At 39.8% G+C, this 18,178-nt stretch overlaps 1 protein-coding gene across 1 annotated transcript in view; it reads right to left on the minus strand.

The window, feature by feature from the left end:
- The window catches only part of LOC111875547 (tachykinin-like peptides receptor 99D), a 366,779-nt gene that overhangs the window by 117,071 nt on the left and 231,530 nt on the right, over positions 1-18,178 (minus strand). The window contains exon 2 of the mRNA XM_033755858.1: positions 2,651-2,866. Coding sequence (XP_033611749.1) covers positions 2,651-2,866 — 216 coding nt within the window. The remainder of the gene's footprint in view (positions 1-2,650; positions 2,867-18,178) is intronic.

The raw sequence follows: 18,178 nt of genomic DNA on the forward strand, positions 1-18,178 counted from the left end.
GATTCATGTACGAAGCATATGTTTATACATTTTTTTATAATACATTAGCTATATTACGACGCATTGTTGCACAGCACTTTATTTTTCACTTATTTATAGATTATTTAAAGATTCTTTCTATATTTCAGATTATATGGCATAGGGTATAATTTGATTTGTGAAAAATGGATTGAAAGTTACTGCAATGAATCAGTTATGGAATAATTTTAATTGATATCCAAACATATCTTAGGAGGGACTGAGTGAAACTTCGAAATCCTCAGTCAGCATAGCTAGACCCCGAGGCTGAGACTTGAAACCGAGACCTTCCGAATACGAAGCACGAATATTAACCAATTAACCCCGATATTCAGTTACAGCATTTTCTTTACTACTGTTTTATAGGATACTGTTGTTTTATCACCGTTCTTCATAATAACAACATTTCTTAACGCTCTGTAATCAGTGACCCAAAATATTTGCAGATTATAGCAGTGAGTCTGAACTTGACAGTAATCTTGTTGCGTACACCTCATGAAATTTGTGTTATGGATTATTTATCATAATATTAGTGGTTAAACTACAACACTGCGCCTTCAAAATGGTCACACTATTAAACGTTCTTTACTGTGTTACACAGATAATTTATTAGGCAATATTTCATTACTATCCTCGTAAGTATAAATATTTTCAGTTCCATGTCCATAGCGACCTCTATCATTCATTATTCGCGATTACCTGTCAACAATTTTTAGTTCCGTTGGGATCAAATTTTTTGCGTTCTGTGACCGTAACTACGCGTTAGATATTGTTAAGCTATGGTTCTGTTCTTCATTGTTAACAAGCGCCTTTAACACCACGCAATACGTGAGCTTGTCCCGCAGGTTTTTAATTTTTGTTGTAATCCAGGGTTTTAACTACGACACAAATATGCCTACGCAGAAGTTTATTACCAATAACACACAAAATTGAAGGGATAAAGAAGGGTAACGTGCCTTCATCTTGTGACGTCACAACAGTAACGAGATTATTCGAGTTATCGTGACTAACATCCCAACGCTTAACGATACCTGAATGACGCGACAGCGTAATACTTTATCTCACGCCAGGCGTTATTGGGTTTGCAGCGCAGAGTTTCATAAGCCAAAACTCTTATGGGAAGAAAATTAAACTCAAAAGACGTCTCCCAACAGGGCACAAAAAATCAGCAATATCCCTGACACTGCAGTCTTATTTCGTGGGAACCAAGGTTCTGGATTATAGTGTGACTTTCTCTACGGACAGTTCTCAGATAATGGTGTTACATCCCGGCTGCTGATATCCGCCTCTCCGCGACAGGAATCTTAATGGACTAACATAAACCGGTGAAGAGTTCAAGGACAAAATGATAAAAAAATCCCTTACAATCATCTAACATCTATACCTTGAGAAGACCTACTTTCATTTTAGAACTGTCATGACAAAAACATTCGCAATAAGTTAAAGTAAAGTAGATGTTCTACCAATTAAAAGCTTACATTATCAGATCTCCCGAACTACTTTTTTTTTCCTTGGCACTACAGCCCCAGAGGGCCTAGGACTACCTCCATGAACTTCTCCGTTCACTTCGGTTTTTCTAGATCTTACATAATCGGTAGGAGTCCTTGGACGCGTGATCAGCTCGTCGCAAGGCCTGTACCTGTATACAAACACAGAAAATCGCACACACACAAACTAAACATCCATGCCCTAAGTGGGATTCGAATCCACGATCCCGGTTTCCAAGCGAGCGAAGACAGTACATGCCTTAGACCGCTCGGCTACCGTGACCGGCCCCGAACTACTTTGCTTGTACAAAACTCATACCTATTCTCGTCTGACGAAATTCAGTGGTAACTGTTACTGTGTTTCCAGCACATGCGCTCTCGAATTTGCAATCGAATAGCTTGTGTGGAAGGCAAAGGGCGGTAGGGGCTGACGCCTGTATCATAATAAACAAACTTAATAAATGTGTGTGACACAGATTAATCATGCTATTGATTTATAACCGAGAGGAAAAGCTACTGCTATATCGTGGCCTTCAGAGCTACTTCCCCTCATATTTTGTGGCTCTACGCTGTAAATTTATAATTTTTTCACTGGCTCTACAGCCCCTTGGTATCCTGGCCTTTGATTTTCAGTTTCATGATCATTTTACAGACGGTAGGACTCTTTGGACGGATGATCAGCTCTTCGCAAGGCCTTTACCTAAACACAGGACAACACAGACACAGAATAAACACATAACGTACCAAATATATATGCCTTGTGTGGGATTCGAACACACGATCCCGACTTCCGATCGAGTGAAGACAGTACATGCCTTAGAAGGCTCGGCTACCGTGACCGAGTATTTTGCTCTTTCCAATTCTTTACGTGAATTTCTTCCTATGGATTCAGTGAACGTTTTTCCCGCATCTCCCAGACATTTTATAACTTCTTACTAATAAGTTTATTGCTCAGTGTCTGAACTCCTTCCATTTCAAATGTGTAGTTTAACTTTGTTATTTCATGTTTGATTTCAGTGTACGGACGTTTCGGCTGCTGGTCTTTGACGCCTTCAGAAATTCCTTCCTTTCATTCATATTTACTCCTTCACTCATACACCACACACCACACACATTTGTTTGAAATTATAAACATTGGCACTTACATGTACTCCTGGTAGCTCTCGATGCTAGGACCATCCGGCCATTCGGCGTAGCAAACAATCCGCGTGCCACCGTCTGAGAACTGGTGGGCAAACGTGGTAAAAAAGAGCAGGTTGGGCATCGACAGAGCCGTGCCCACAACCCAGATGCCCAGCGCGATGCACAGGGTCGTTCGGCGTCCCATTCGAGGCCGCAGTGGGTACATAATTGCCATGTACCTGAAATTGGAGCAGTACACTTTGAGAGTCATGCATTCCTAAAGGCAATTCTATATTTATATCTTCACAAAACGATGCTTTGAGACCACTTCAGATAACCAGAAATACTACCGGATCTGAAGTAGTGAAAATATTTGTCGTTGTTGTTAAGTACAAACCAAACTGAAGAAATATACGTTTTGGAAAAGCATCAGAGTTCTGTATTTTTAGTAGGTCGTTTAACGAAGCTGTCATTATCTAAAATACATATATAGATCTCTATATAATATAATGAGATAAGAAATTTATATTTGACATTTAGAGAGTTACAATAAACTTAAAACTACTTACGCAGCATCCTACAAATTAAAGAGAAAAGATTAATTCTACTATGTACATTTGAGCGTTCAAGAAAACTTGTGTATTTATAAAGAATTTGTAACTTAGTAGATGACAACCCTAAAAGAGAATTTGTCTCGCTGTCTCCTCTATCTCTCCTAGCACGAACTACAGCAAGAGAAACCTGAATGAAATCATAAATCATTAATTCGGTATTTAAGTCACGTTTCGCCTCATGGGTGCTAGGGGCCAAAGTCTTTCTTCTAAAGTGTAGGTCAAGAATTTAAGAGCGTTATAGAAATTAACTGTTTATTATGAAGATTAAGATATTCTGACATGTAACGCCATGTAGTATGAAAGAAGTCCTCTGAAATTTCGGAGGAACTTGCCGTCGTTTCTCTGAAACATCTGTGGATTTCTACCGAACTAAACGAAGTAACAATCCAGGAGATCACAGTTCACAGTCCCCGCTATGAAAGACTCAGACTCAATAGCTCACGAAGACTTCAATGACCCAGATGTACCACCATCATCTTCTTTCCGAGGGCTGTGCTTTAAACGCCTCTTCTTTAGTTTCGGATGAGGCCGACCCTTCCAAAATGTCCAGTCCTTCATTTCCCATAGCCCAGCCGAAGATCCGAATATTCGCTTTATGAGCTCGAGCTCTACGGTCTTCCTGAAGATCCTACCGGAAGTCCTCTTCTTCCTCTGACGTAGCTGCCATCTTGCGCCTCGGTCCACATGCTGTTACTGCATTCTGGACCCGTCCGTCTTTTCTTCTCGATCCTCGGTCCTTTATGACCGTGTCCCTTACGCCGTGCAGAAACAGCACGGCAGTTCATCGGTCTGCGGGCTGTGGCCAACTTTGCCGGGACTCGTCATAACCCTGGGTCCGTTACTTTCTTTGTCGGCAGGGCCTCACGACGAGATGCCGTCCCCATATAACGATCTAATTCCGTTTTCAGTCCAGCAATTCAATCCAATCGATCAATCAATACTAACAATTTATCCCACTTTTGACAACAGTTGTCACGTGTATGAAGTGTGACTGTATGCGGGTTTTTGATTGATGACCATATTTTTTTTAAATCTTTGATACAACGATTGACTACACTTTACAGTTTACTGTTACACATGTATACGCTAGTGTCCACAGTGACGTCTTCACCGTCAACGCTTGGTAACGGCTTCCAACGGCGGACGTTCCCCTTCCTTTAGATTCCCAAACTTCCCCGGCCTGAACGACCAGCATCTAAGAGCAACAGCTCAAGAGGGCCGACCGCAACAGTTCCCTGACTCTACACTGACTGCAATAGTCAGAGCCAAATTGAGAGTTACTTTACGACTGGTGGCTTACCGCCAATCAGTTCGGTCGATCGGTTAAATGGCTGCTGGCCTTCGCCAGTACAGCTGATGCTGCTTGAAACATCTTGGAACGGGCAGGGTAGGAAAATAATCTTCCATTATTTTTGTGTTCTATCGTTGCCGTGGAAACATGCCTGTTTGCGAAGTTCTTACTGAGCAACGGCTCCTCAAACAAGCATGTTTCCATGGCAATAACTGGCAAAAGCGATAGAGGAATAGTGTTTTCTGTGCGGTACATGTCTGGATGTTATAAACAGGACAGTTTGTGAGAGTAGACAGTTATCCTGTGTGCAGGCTGATTCGAATACCTTCACCGTGGCCCTGCGAGTCGTAGGAGAGGATGAAAAGGGAGCCCAGTGTCTGGGGGTATAAATGGGCCACCATATTTCGGGGGGATAAATACGGAGACCTGGCCCTACAGGTTGGGGGGAGTCTCGAATCTAAGACACGAGTCCCACGGCACTCGGTTCCGAGAATGACTGTGCTGGCGAGGGCCAACAGCAATTGTAGACGACAGACTCGTTCTCTTCTCAGAGAGGGCGCCAAAAATCAAATATCCGAAACTGTCTAACAGTAACAAGAATATGGTCCTGGGCCCCAGATAGGTACTTGATACCTAGATAGACCGGCCGACTGACCGTCGGTCATAATATAACTTGGACTTTGACTTTAATTTTGGAAGTCGACAGTTGGAATAGCTAGTTAATTGTGAGACTGTCGTAAACCGGCAAAAATATCAGCAAGGAAACAGAGGACAGTGTTGGGATCCGTCACTAGGCAATGACTTGTGAAGATACAGGAAACTGAAAAAACTTTATCTTTGAAAAGTGTAAATGCGTGAGACTGTCGTTGCTATTTGTAGTTACGTTCTGTAAATGTTAAATAAATCCAGTCACAAATCCAATCCCCTTATATACAGACACTCAGATCACCTGACAATATAGTATTGGAGCAATTAATTTAAATTACTTGGGTGTCTTAGGGGATACCTCTAGAGCATATTTTCATTATTCTTCTCCTGTCACTAGACACGTAAATATTTCCACCTTAGGCTGGGGCCACACGAGCGCACGAAGTATGTCCGTTGCAACGAACGTACTTTATTACGGACGTTGCTGAGGATACCACACAGTTGCAGAATGCGGTGCGTAGTTTTTTGTCTGCAATGGAGCCAGAAGAAAGCGTAGCATTCGCCTCTCTTGTTTATTTCTACAACGGACGTCACGACGTGCGTTATAACGTACGCATTTTATGCGCTCGTGTGGTCCAGCCTAAGTAAGCCGAAAGAGCAAGAGGATATACCAGACTCAATGAACGACACAAAACTAGATGCATCACTTTGTTCTGACGATGGAGCCTAAAATAAAATGAACATTCTCCATTTCGTGCATAGCTTTACTCTCCATTTCTGTTTATCAGAGTAGAGAATAACAAATTTTAACGTGGAATTTACACGTACAAGTGACATCAAAACAAACTGATAGAATGGCTATTCAACTCAGTTTCGCTTATGCAACAAGGATGTAACTCCAAGCTACGTAACGATTCGATTTTAGTGTACCAGGATACCGCACACGTGATTAGAGAGCTCCTCCTTCTTCGAGGTATTACTGGCAAGGAAAGTCGTTAGACCTCACAGCGACCCGACAGAAGACCTGTCCCAGGTGCCTCGAAGTGCAAATGGAGCCAACCACACGCTCGTTGTTTTGTAGCGACACTTAGCGCAACAGTGGAACAAGCAGCAGTATGTACTATTACTTGGACATTGGATGCTGTGATTTATACACATTCCCATAGTATTGGCAGGATAGTTAGTTCAAGGGTATCATACTGAACTGCAGTTGCAAACAAAAGATGTGCTTGCTCTAGAATGCTGTGAGAGGAGATAACTAGGAGAAAATAAGTGATTCAAAGCTAACGATAAAATGTATTACAGATAGACTGTGTGGACATCAGTCTGTGTCCGCCTAAGTTTCAGTGCGTAAATTAACATTATCAGTACTCAATTTTAGGCTTCTGTTAGTAGGAAATAGTAGACCAATTGGAAAGCATGCTTTATATTTTAAGTATGAATAGTCTGTTTTTCTTTCTAAGTTTATTATTGATATTTTATGCGATACACCTTTAACCGTTACAGATCATAATATATAAGCAAGTCGTATAAGTTCATCAAGAGTATCTAATTTAATAAGAGAAACTGAAAATTTTATTTACATGTTTCGGCCAATACTCCTAACATCAGAAGACAGGCCAATGCTGCACTTTAGAGATATTAACTGAACTGAAACTTGCGCCGTAATATCATAAAGGGTCTTAAAAGAGCAACTGTTAATATAGTTAAAATAAACTGCGTATATCACTGGTAATATGTTAAAATCGCTTAAAATAATTTAAAAATATGTTGTTGAGGTAATCCGAAATGGAAGCTACTTTAGGATAATAACATTTTGTACTGTGGTGGATATTTGGAAAACATTTAGGTGTAATATTTATTTAATGTTTCTCTGTTTACAGGGTAAAAAAATAGCATGAAAACATTTTGAAGTACTATGTTTATCAAATAATGACATATGGAGCTAGGAATGTTGTGTCATGTAAATAAATAAGTTATACACACACACACACAAATTGAGGTGAGGCATCTTTATGTTTTACCAGTTACAAAAGGTCAATGGTTCAACTGTTTTAAATAGTAACTATTCAAGTAAGTGGGTCGTTGATTTTATATATTTCAAGTATGGAACATCCACTGGTGTACATTTTCATTGAGAGTAAACCAAGGTGGTTTGATCACAATCTAATCGAAGTAGATTGTGATCAAATATGAATTATTATTTGATAGTTCTTACGTCAGAAATTACAACACCGTGAAGGTACCAACTTTTCATTTTATGTCGGAATTTTTTCGAGAATTTGAAACCTATTTCAGAGACCCAATTTGTACACAGTAAAAAGACCAGGACGTTTTATATTTAACGATTGTTTGACTATTATAATCTATTAAATTATCATACATCACACGTATAATAGTAACAGATGGAACTATTGCAGAAAGCAATGAAGATTCGTGATATAAGACACGATTATTTCAATAAATACTGCCACAGTACACACAGCATTTGCTTAAGGTTATCAGTCTAGCTTTCCTTTACGTCCGCAAAAGTTTGCACTAAACTTCGCCGACAAGCGGCGGTCGCTCGGTCGGTAGAGTTCGCTCGCGGACTAAAATCACGGAGTTTTTTTCTACGTGCGATCACAACCGTAAAGAGGGCACAGTAAGTTCCTTATGACAGTCAGTCTGTCTAGAAACGTGAAACAATTCAGAGAATACAGACNAATCACGGAGTTTGTTTTGTTTTTTTATCTGACTTGTAATTAGTGGATCTGAGTTTCAGATAGCGGTGACTGCCTTCTGGGATTCGATGCTGTGTTGCAATCAGCAAGAGCTACTCTGCTTCAATCTGTCTGTCTGTCTATTTATCTATCTATCTTTCNATCGTCAGTTTGAATTAGTATGAATTAGTAATAAATAGATGAACGTAAATTTAATATTTATTTATTACAACGGAATAGTTCATTGTAGTCTTAATTATTCAGTTTATGTGTAAAATAGAGTATTTCTTCTCAAATTTATCATTTTCAGAGATAATTTAACTGGAACCAATTTATTAGAAAGTTTACTCAAAGCGTACATTTGTATTTGTTTTAAGTCGAGAGCTAGACATGTAGAGCTGTCTAGAAAATAGAGCAAGTTATAAATTTAATTAAAAAAATTGCGTTATGAAGAAGGACCCGTGTCTTCAAATAACATGTAATAATTTTTATACCGTTTGATTATTCCACTAGCAGCGGCTAAACCAAACTAATTATCACAGTGTTAAAACTACCTATTATAGAAAATAAATAATAAAAAGAAACACACACAGAGGAAATTCAAACTTCTGATTATTATAACCTCTCATTGTTCTGTACTTAGGACTTACAGGTATTAGTAGCAGGGATTGGTAGGATTGGTGGGAAGGGTGGGAATAGTGGGAATGGTGGGAATGGTAGGAATGATGGGAATAGTGGGAATGGTGGGAATGGTAGGAATGGTGGGAATGATAGGAATGGTGGGAATGGTGGGAATGGATTTTGAACTGTTTCTTGGACGCATGTATAAAAAGTAACAAGTAGAAGGTGCGAAACGGAGTGATTATATTGTGGGAATCTGGAATATGATAATTTTATGTTACTGAAAAATATAAATAAAAATGGAAGACTAATTTTTATACTTAGGTATCATTTAATAATACACACAGCGGGATTAGTAAGGGAATAGGATTTTTGTGTTCCCAGCATTCGTTATCTACGCTACTTGCATATTTGAAATTACCAATTACAATACAACTTATTTTCTTTAAGAACGTTTAAGATTTGTGACTTCATCGTTTAGATACTGTGATAATGTTCCATTTTCCAATATATATGCCTACTAACCTTGGATACTAAAACGACGGCCAATATCAATTAATTGTAACATAATATTACAATTAATATTTTGTAATAAGTTTATAACTGGATATTTTATATCCTTTGTTTTCCTGTATTATTAATTGTAAAATTTCCTTTAATATAATACATCCCCTGAAGATGATTCTGTAAAACGGAAACATGTAGGAATTTAAAAAAAAGGCAATTATCGTAAGAAAATTAACTAGAAATACGTAGATAGTAATTTAAAAATTATTTTAACTTTAAATTAACATCCTTAAAACCTTCATCTGTGTCATGATGAGCCACATCAAGAGGGTGTCTGGTAGACTGAAAGGGGTGCATAAATAAGAAACTCCCCGAAGAAAATGTATTTCAGGAAGGGATATGTGTTAATATATTTTTGAAAATATACGGCTTTTGTTAAGATAAACTTTGTAAAACCTGATCTAGTCTATACGAATGTTCGGTTCAGTGCTATGTGAATACACTCTCTCCTAGTTAGTTGGTATCTGAACTGTGGCATGTGAAGTTATCCTTGGGACGCAAGCTTGCACGAAGGTACAAGACAATTAATAGGAATTCCATAGCCACTAGTTCGCATAACACCATTTCTCAGTGATCTGGTCAGGAGCATTCTGGAATCCAAGGTGAAGACGACGGAATTTATCGTTATTTGCGACATGTCATAGAATCTCCCGCATAGTCTATCGCTGTACAGCTCTGAAGCTGCTCTGTGGAAGCTACTTTTGCCCATAAACATAAAAGAACAATAATCGGGAATAAAAACTAGAAATTAACTAAAAATAAAAAACGTAAGCAAAACAAGAAATCCCCTCACATAATTTAACATACTTCAATAAAATAACGGGGAAATACTGGCCTTCTATTGGCTGTCAGATAGTGACGTTTCTTTAAAGCTTCTGTTGCAGTAATCGTATCGCGTCCGACAGCGTAACGTGCTGCAAAGGCTCGACTCCGCTCTTCTGACGCAGTGTGGTTCATATATGAAGGAATTCTACACAGAGCAAAAGGATTTATCTTCGCATCGTCTTAGTAGGTTGGGGTAAACCAGTACTTCCCAGCGTGGCGTCATTAAATTTGGAAGAATATAGCAAGTTCATTCCACGGAAATCCAACACATCTGTAAGTGAAGATGATGACTCACCATCTCATATTGGGATGAACTTTAGATTGAACATCGGTCTCATAGTCAGATTTACTTACTGTTTTAATTGTAATAAGTAGTTTCGGAAAAGCAGGTGGCAAAATAATCTCCAATGATGTAAATATAGGAAACTCTGCGAGGTTTAATTTAAAGGTTCCTCTTAAAATACTTAGCAGATCACTGTAAGTTTATTTGTAAACATATGAAAATGTATCTAGCAGCTCTTAAAGATTCAGAGTTATAAAAGGTTGCGTGTTATATTTATATGCAATACTGGATAATATAGAACCTAAAAACTCACAAAAATCTCTGCGAACTTCATCAAAGCCACCAAAATTGTTCTGGCCCCAAATTCATTCTTTGCACACTCTGAGAGCAAAGATAAAATTGGGAGTAGTACACATGTTCAAATTTCGAACAAATTAATCCTGACTAAACTATGTCAAGTCCGGGAAAGTGGTACTTTTCATTAAATCCAGTTCAGCTGTACCCGGAACTCCGAACTTTCAGCAAAATTGCATGCTGTAAATGAACAACATTAATATTTATGGATTTCAATTCTACTTACATGTAGATGTGTGTAGAACCGTTGCTATGCAAAGACCGAGAGATAAGCAAATGTACCAGAATTGATTCTAGGCAATGGCTCGGTAAACACGTTTCCGCGGCAATGGATACGCACGCAGCAGTAGAGGTACTGCTGGAAACGAATTTCTACTCGGTCCCTGCAAAGGAGTTAAAAGGAGGACAATTGAAATAAGAATAGTTCTAACCCGTGTGGAGGCGTGGTCGAATACCCCCACCGTGACCCTGCGAGTCGTAGGAGGCGACGAAAAGGAAAGTCTGAAATGTGAGGCAGTATAATATGGTCGCGAATCCTAAGAGACTCGGACGTGAGAAGTACTGAGCTGGCAAGGACCAGTAGCATATACAAATGACAGACCCGTCCTCTCGTCAGAGAAGACGCCACACAAAACAACACCGTAACTGTCAAAACAGTAATAAATATCTGGCCAAGACTTGCCTACTGACTGACCATCAGTCACAATGTGGATTTGACTTTGAATTTGAAGAACAACTCAGTTGGAAGGGAGCAGCCATTCAGAGAGGATTTGAGCGCGGAAGCTGAAGAATCTCCACTATTAGAAGCCGTTACCAGGGAATGGCTGGTGAAGATACGACAGCCTGGAAAGAATTAACTGGTTCTGCGGTGATTAGTCAATTGTGGAGATTAATTGTGGCGCTGTAATTGTTTGTAGTTCCGAGTCGTGTGTATAAGAGGTCAAGATATCCGATATCCAATCCAAGACCCCGTCGAAAGTAGCTCCGTGCTACACGTAACAAGATGCATTTTCTGATATTTTATCACTTAATCATGTGCTGATAACTTCGCAAGTTCATTAAAATCACCCCGTGCTTGGCTACACGCTGTGATACCTCGCAACTCCCATAACAATTAGTTCACTGTTTCAAATATCAGTATGCCAATATGGACCAACAAGGAAAACATGTTACTGCGCCTTTCATTTCCTTTACCGAATCTTACGGTAAATGGATAATCCTTTCTCTGTCTATATATGGCTCTACAACCTTTTATTGGACCTTCTCCGTTTTTATCAGTTTCTTGATTTTTTACACAGTCGATTGGTCACCTTGGACGGGGGATCGGTCGGTCATAAGGCCGCTACCTGCACACGGGCCAACACAGAATAAACGCACACAAACATTCATGCGTCAAGTGGGCCTCGAACTCAGGATTCCAGTGTTTGAGGTGGTGAAGACTATTCGCGCCTTAGACCGTTCGTCCACTGTGATGGGTTAATCCTTTCGCTGACAGTAATTATCAGCAAGTAGATAAGTAAGTAGCTCACCAATAATTGAATCCGGTCTCACATCTTATGAAATCTATTCAACGTTTGACACTTGATCACGTTAATTTATTTCGTTGAATTCTTAAAATTATCTGGTTCATTCTGAAAACTAGCATTAAAGAGATTTTCCCCTAAAGAGCAAGTAAAGTAAAAGTAAAGGTATCCCTTTAACAGGCCGTGGAAGCCCGTAGAGTTATGAGATGTTGAGGTTCCTACATTTTCTAGACAGTCGGTTCACAGATGGCAGTGAGGCTGTCAGCCTTGCTCGCCGGCCACCATTTACCCCCAGGAATATTCCTGGTACTAATTTCTGTTAGAGGCTGAGTCGACCCCAGGGCCATAATGAGTCTGGATGGATTAGGTAAATTGAAAAAAACCCACTTCATCGGGATTCGATCCCGCGACCTTCCGGTTTGTAGCATAGTGCTTCAACAAACTACGCTACCGCGTGCCTCCAAGAACGAGTATAGAACTGAATTTATGCTTTAAGATGAAGGCAGTATGCCCCTCTCAAATACTTTGCCATGCGCTGTCCTAACAGAAAAGACAACAATCTTCATTTGCAAGTTTTACTAAGAAGTGCGAGCATTTATATCCTTCTTGCCCGATATGTCGACCAGTCCCAGGAGTTGACTTCACCAAGTAAGAGGATTAGAACAGGAGCAGGACTACATCGTGGCCAATTAACTTAAAGAAGAATATTAATGTAAACGGAGTCGGTCGTAACGAGGTCCTAATGGAAGTTGTTGCGAACAGTCCCGCAGAATTGGTCCTGAGGGTGATGTAGTGAACAGAATCACAAAGTTTACTGCACCTCCTTGAAGTATTGAACATTTCAGCTCACGGAGTCGGTGGGTCCAGATCACGTGTCTCGTGCGATTATAATTAATTGTAAACTAATGTAAAGACAGACCTGTCACCATAACTGATAAACTGCTTGCACGTAAGGCTCTTCCTGAAACACTTTGTACTTCTCTGACGTGCATAGATTTGATGAAAAGAATATGACTGCTGTAACTTTTTAATAATCTTCATCAGATTAAAACACTTTTTATCAGCGCTGGACTACGCTTTACGGGCCACAAATCTTTGTTGAAGTAAAATTAGGTTAAATTGTGTTTCCTGTTTCATCAGAGAAAGTACAGGCACATGATTAAGGTTTGAACTCAATTAAACATTGCCAGGTTCAAAAGTGTTATTTTGCGGAAACATTTGTTTTAACTTGCCACTAATTAAAACGTATACCAATCTAGACTATAGGAGCCTGGGTAGCTCAGTCAGTGTAGTGAAAGGCTCTTGCCTGGACGGCTGGTTTACGAATACAGGAAGGGCAAGATTTCTCTTTTTCTATAACGTTCAGACCTGCTCTGGGGCCCACCCAGCCTCCTATCACATGAATAACGGGAGCGATTCCCCGGGGATAAATGGACTGGTGCTTGAAGCTGACCTGCCCTCCAACTAGTGGCGAGAGAAGAATGATGGGAATATGCGTCCACTCCCCCATACGCCTTTATGGCATAGTGCTTAGTTGATTAAGCATGGCTTACTACGTGAACAGAAAATACATATGTTTTGTTGTAAATCCCATATGTTGCCAAGGGGCGATTCGGAAGTGCCGTTGGGCTCGTGATGCCTGCGGGCCAGTTTTTTCACGCTTTTTTTTACTGCTAGTGGGGTACTTCGTACTGCGGCCACTTCTGGCCTATTGTACCAGCCCCAGATGATAGGTGAGGGTGATTGTGGAGCAATTGGTGGAAGGAAGATTGATAGGGGAAACCGAAGTATTCGGAGAAAACCCGCCCTAACGTCACTTTGTCCACCACAAATCCCACTTGACCAGACTTGGGATCGAACCCGGACCGCCGAGGTGGGAAGCCAGCAACTAACCGCTTGAGCTATGGCGCGGTCCTTTTTTTTTTTTTAACCCTTACTTTACACTCTTCACCATAAGACACTTGGAAAAGAAACTTCCTGAAGGGGAAAACTATTTCGTTTCGTTTTGAGACGTCGAGGCTTCACATTTTCTAGACAATCGGCTCAAAGACGTCAGTGAGGTTATCAGCCTCACGCGCCGGCCGCCCTTTACGTCCGGGGGGATTGACATTATTACTGAACAGCGCGCCAGAAAATAGAAAGGCGTGAAGCGGACCACGGAAAGAACATGTGAAGTACTCTTTTGCATCTGTGCCTTTCTGTGCTTCAGGGAGAGAACGGAGAAGTCTCGACTGTATCCTTTTGAGCGCAGAATAGATCAACGACTGTAGCAATTAGCTATATACTACAAGCCTAATCAAAGAGTGCTGCAGGAACATGATATCCAGAGATGCTTGAAGTATGTTCTAAAAACTGACAAAAATGACGGAACGCTGTGACAGGAACTGAGGCCTTACATAATGGAATATTCCTCGTCTGAAAACCCAAACCCCTTTGTAGTTTATTTCGGGTGGAAGGCATTTGCATTATATTTTGTCCAAAAATAATTTTAGGTAGGAATTTAAGGCACTAAATTTATTAAAACCGTTAGTTCGTGTGAACACAATCGAAGTGAATACTGATCCACAATGCCAGTTGCACAACTGATACACATAAGTGTCTTCAGTTTACTGATACTGAAAGATATTTACATTTATCAAATATACAAAAATTTCGGAATAAAATATACTTTACTTAATTCGTTCCTCTTATACGTTACGGTGTCGAGGTTGTTCTTTATTTTGATCGTTTTACAGACGGTAAGACTCTTTGCACGAGTGATCAGCTCGCTGCAAGGCCTCTACCTAAACACAGGAAAACACAAACATAGAATAAACACATACACATACCAAACATCCATGCCTTGTGTGGGATTTGAACCCTCGATCCCAGTTTTCGAGCGAGCGAAGACAGTACATGCATTAGAGCGCTCGGCTACCGTGACAGTCTATAAAATATAGTACAAAGAGCAAATTGAGAAATTCTTTTTGCACATGTGCTTTGTTAGTTAAGGTAAAGTTGTTCCTCTGCTTAATTTATTAAGTTGTATGCCATGAATACTTACGGGGAAGAAGAGGTGCTCTACCGTTTTCGATCTCGGCACCAGTTGGAGGTAAGTTGTCAGTTTCAGGGATGTAAAACTTTTCGTTTACGAAACTGGTATTTCAGGTTGAATTTGTCTTTTTATTAAAATGTGATAATTTACTTAAAAGAGGAAGACGAAGGACCCAAGCTGTAAGATTTGCACAGAAATGTTGAGGACTCAGTTGCCAAGCTATTTAATTATTTGAAGCGAGATGTGGAATGTGACAGACCTCTGTAAGATGTACTAATGAGCATGTGGAATGTGACGGACCTCTGTAAGATGTACTAATGAGCATGTGGAATGTGACAGACCTCTGTAAGATGTACTAATGAGCATGTGGAATGTGACAGACCTCTGTAAGATGTACTAATGAGCATGTGGATTGGGTCTCAGTATAAACAAGTACAAGCTCAAGCACTAAAACAACTCGACTTCAGAGCCCTGTCTCTCTTGCAGTGTGACAAGCTGTGACACACTCAGCTTCTTCTTTGAAACATACGGCTGTTATTAACAGGCAGTACGTACATACCGAGGGAGATCTAAGTCCCGTAAGGAATTACACGATATGTATTTCACAGTCTAGTGTAACAATAATTTCAGTGCCTAATTTTATTTTAAATATTTCTTTCTGTACAGAGAATCCAGCTGGTGCCAGACGAAGAGAAACACCTCGGTCCTCAAGGTTGAGGTTTTTATTTGTAAGCTTATAACCTTCCACCTTCAAGGAAAATGAATATTACGAGTAATATATTTTACAGAATTCGGAAAGCTGTAATGAGTAAGTATAATCGCAAAAGGCCTTATTGCCTTCGACATTAATTAAAAAAAAATTTTAGTTAAATTATTTCGTGACTTAACAATCACATATAACTATTGCGGATGAATCAAATGTAAAATCAGCAATCAATGAACAAATAAATCACTCATTCTTGAAGACCAGTCGAATAGCCTTGTTATGTGATGCAACATCGAATTTATAGCTTTGGATGAAACGTTAGAATGGTTCATAAAATGCAAGGAAGTCCATAGGCGAAACGATTAAAGTTCTGATTTACCCGATATGGGGCACGTAACAAGGCAAGTACGTAGTGATCTGAATAAGAGGGAAGCTAATTCTGTACGCTGCGACATTGATTTCATAAGAAGCTTAGCATCCCTGGGGGCTAAGTTATTGCTATAAGAGAGAAAGAAAATCCTTTTATCCACACATAACATGCGACGCCCTCCATTCCTCATTGGAGATTCAGAATTCGAAGAGCGTGCGACCTCGCAGAGCCCAAGTAACCCCAGTGAGATCGCTGCAGAAAGCTTCTCTCTCTCTCTTCTCCGAAAACAAGATAAACTTAATTCAATACAAAATCTAATACGACATTTGAAATATGGCTTTTCAAATAGAACTGGTCTGTCGTTTTTCTTTTGTTTATTCATTCGGTATTTCCTTCTCTTTTTCTTTTTTATTTTACTTATTTTAATGCATAAATTGAAGGGTATAATTATTTGAAACAATCGTGAGGAAAGCGACGGTGACAAGTTTTAAAGCGTTATGTATTCTTTGACACATTAACCAGAACCACATAAGTCAAATCTCTTAAATAATATTAAACCAGAGCTTCCTACAAGGAACATGAAATAAACCACTACATTGCAATATTCCATTTACAGGCAAGAAACAACAAAACCCACAACAAAAGATGAAAGTTTATGCCTACTGAAATTTGGAGGGGACACAGTTTCACGGTTTCGAAATGCGTCCGTTGCGATTTCATGGAGTACTTCACAGAATCTGTTGCCTATGTCTGGTTAATACCAGACTCGTAGCTCGAAAATCAGAATTTATTTATTTATGTGTCACTCAGTATGTGATATCACTGATACAAATGAAGTAATGGAAAATATATTTCTGTACCTAACCATGCACCATGTGGTGGTCTGGTGAAGTCGAGGCCAAGGTATTGGACCGTCTCTGCCGATCTATCATCCTGGAAATGTCCTGTCTAGGAACGCGGATTTTTTCCTGTGGAGATATGTCAAGAGCAGTGCGTTCCGAACACCAGTTAACGGACTTGATGACCTGAAGACCCGTATCAAAAATGCGATCTCGGCTATTCCAGCTGATATGCTCCACAGAACATGGCAACGGCTCGGATATCGTCTGGACGTTCTCCGTGCTACCAAGGGAGCCCACACCGAGGTGTATTGAAGTCAGTAAAATACTTCAGTGTTTCACTATGATCTGCCGAAAACCGCACGTGATTAGCTCAATTTGTTTGCGCGCCACAATTTTTCAAAACCACTAAGGGATTTTGTGGACACACTGTATTATAGATCCAAAAATTTATTATGAACAATTGTCCCTTTTTTCACAAAGAAGTATTCCAAAGAAAATGTTATTTTACTTACAATTTACGGGCCGGAATCCAGTCTAAATTCGTACTGTGTTATTTAGTGCACGTCCTCAATAATAAATTTAATCGAAATCTGTTGTTTCCGAGATCGAGCATACTGAAGGACAAGAAAACAATAGAGCTTCATTCTTTAAAATTATTTACCTTATTTCAATACCGAAACTCAACTGATTTACGTAATAATCCAAAAATGCACTGATAAATAAGATAAAAAAGTACTTACGTTGTGATTTACACTGCACTTACAGCACGGATTGTTGTAATGCCGAAGAAGTATGCAAGTAGTTACTATAGGATTCTGACGATGGTGTATAACACACAGAGATATTGGGTTTTCGGACTTTATCCATCGTCCTGGTTTTAAGATCACTAAGAAAAAACACGACGTTTCGGAAACTGGATCTGTTTCCGTCCTCAGGTGAGGGAAAACACCTATTCTGTTGGGTCCCTTAGAAGGAGCGAGCCTCAATCACTGGACCAGTGAAACGTCCTGCTTTTTCTTGGTTATCTTAAAACCAGGAAGGTGGATAAAGTCCGAAAACCCAAGTATCCAATTCATCAATTTATTTGGTGCGTTTTACAGAAGGGAAGTAACGAGATGAGGAGAAGCACACAGTAGGCAGGTCAATTTTCAGTGTAATATGAGAAGGAAAG

This window comes from Cryptotermes secundus, unplaced genomic scaffold (assembly GCF_002891405.2).
Source record: "Cryptotermes secundus unplaced genomic scaffold, Csec_1.0 scaffold468, whole genome shotgun sequence".
Classification (NCBI taxonomy): Eukaryota; Metazoa; Arthropoda; class Insecta; order Blattodea; family Kalotermitidae; genus Cryptotermes; species Cryptotermes secundus.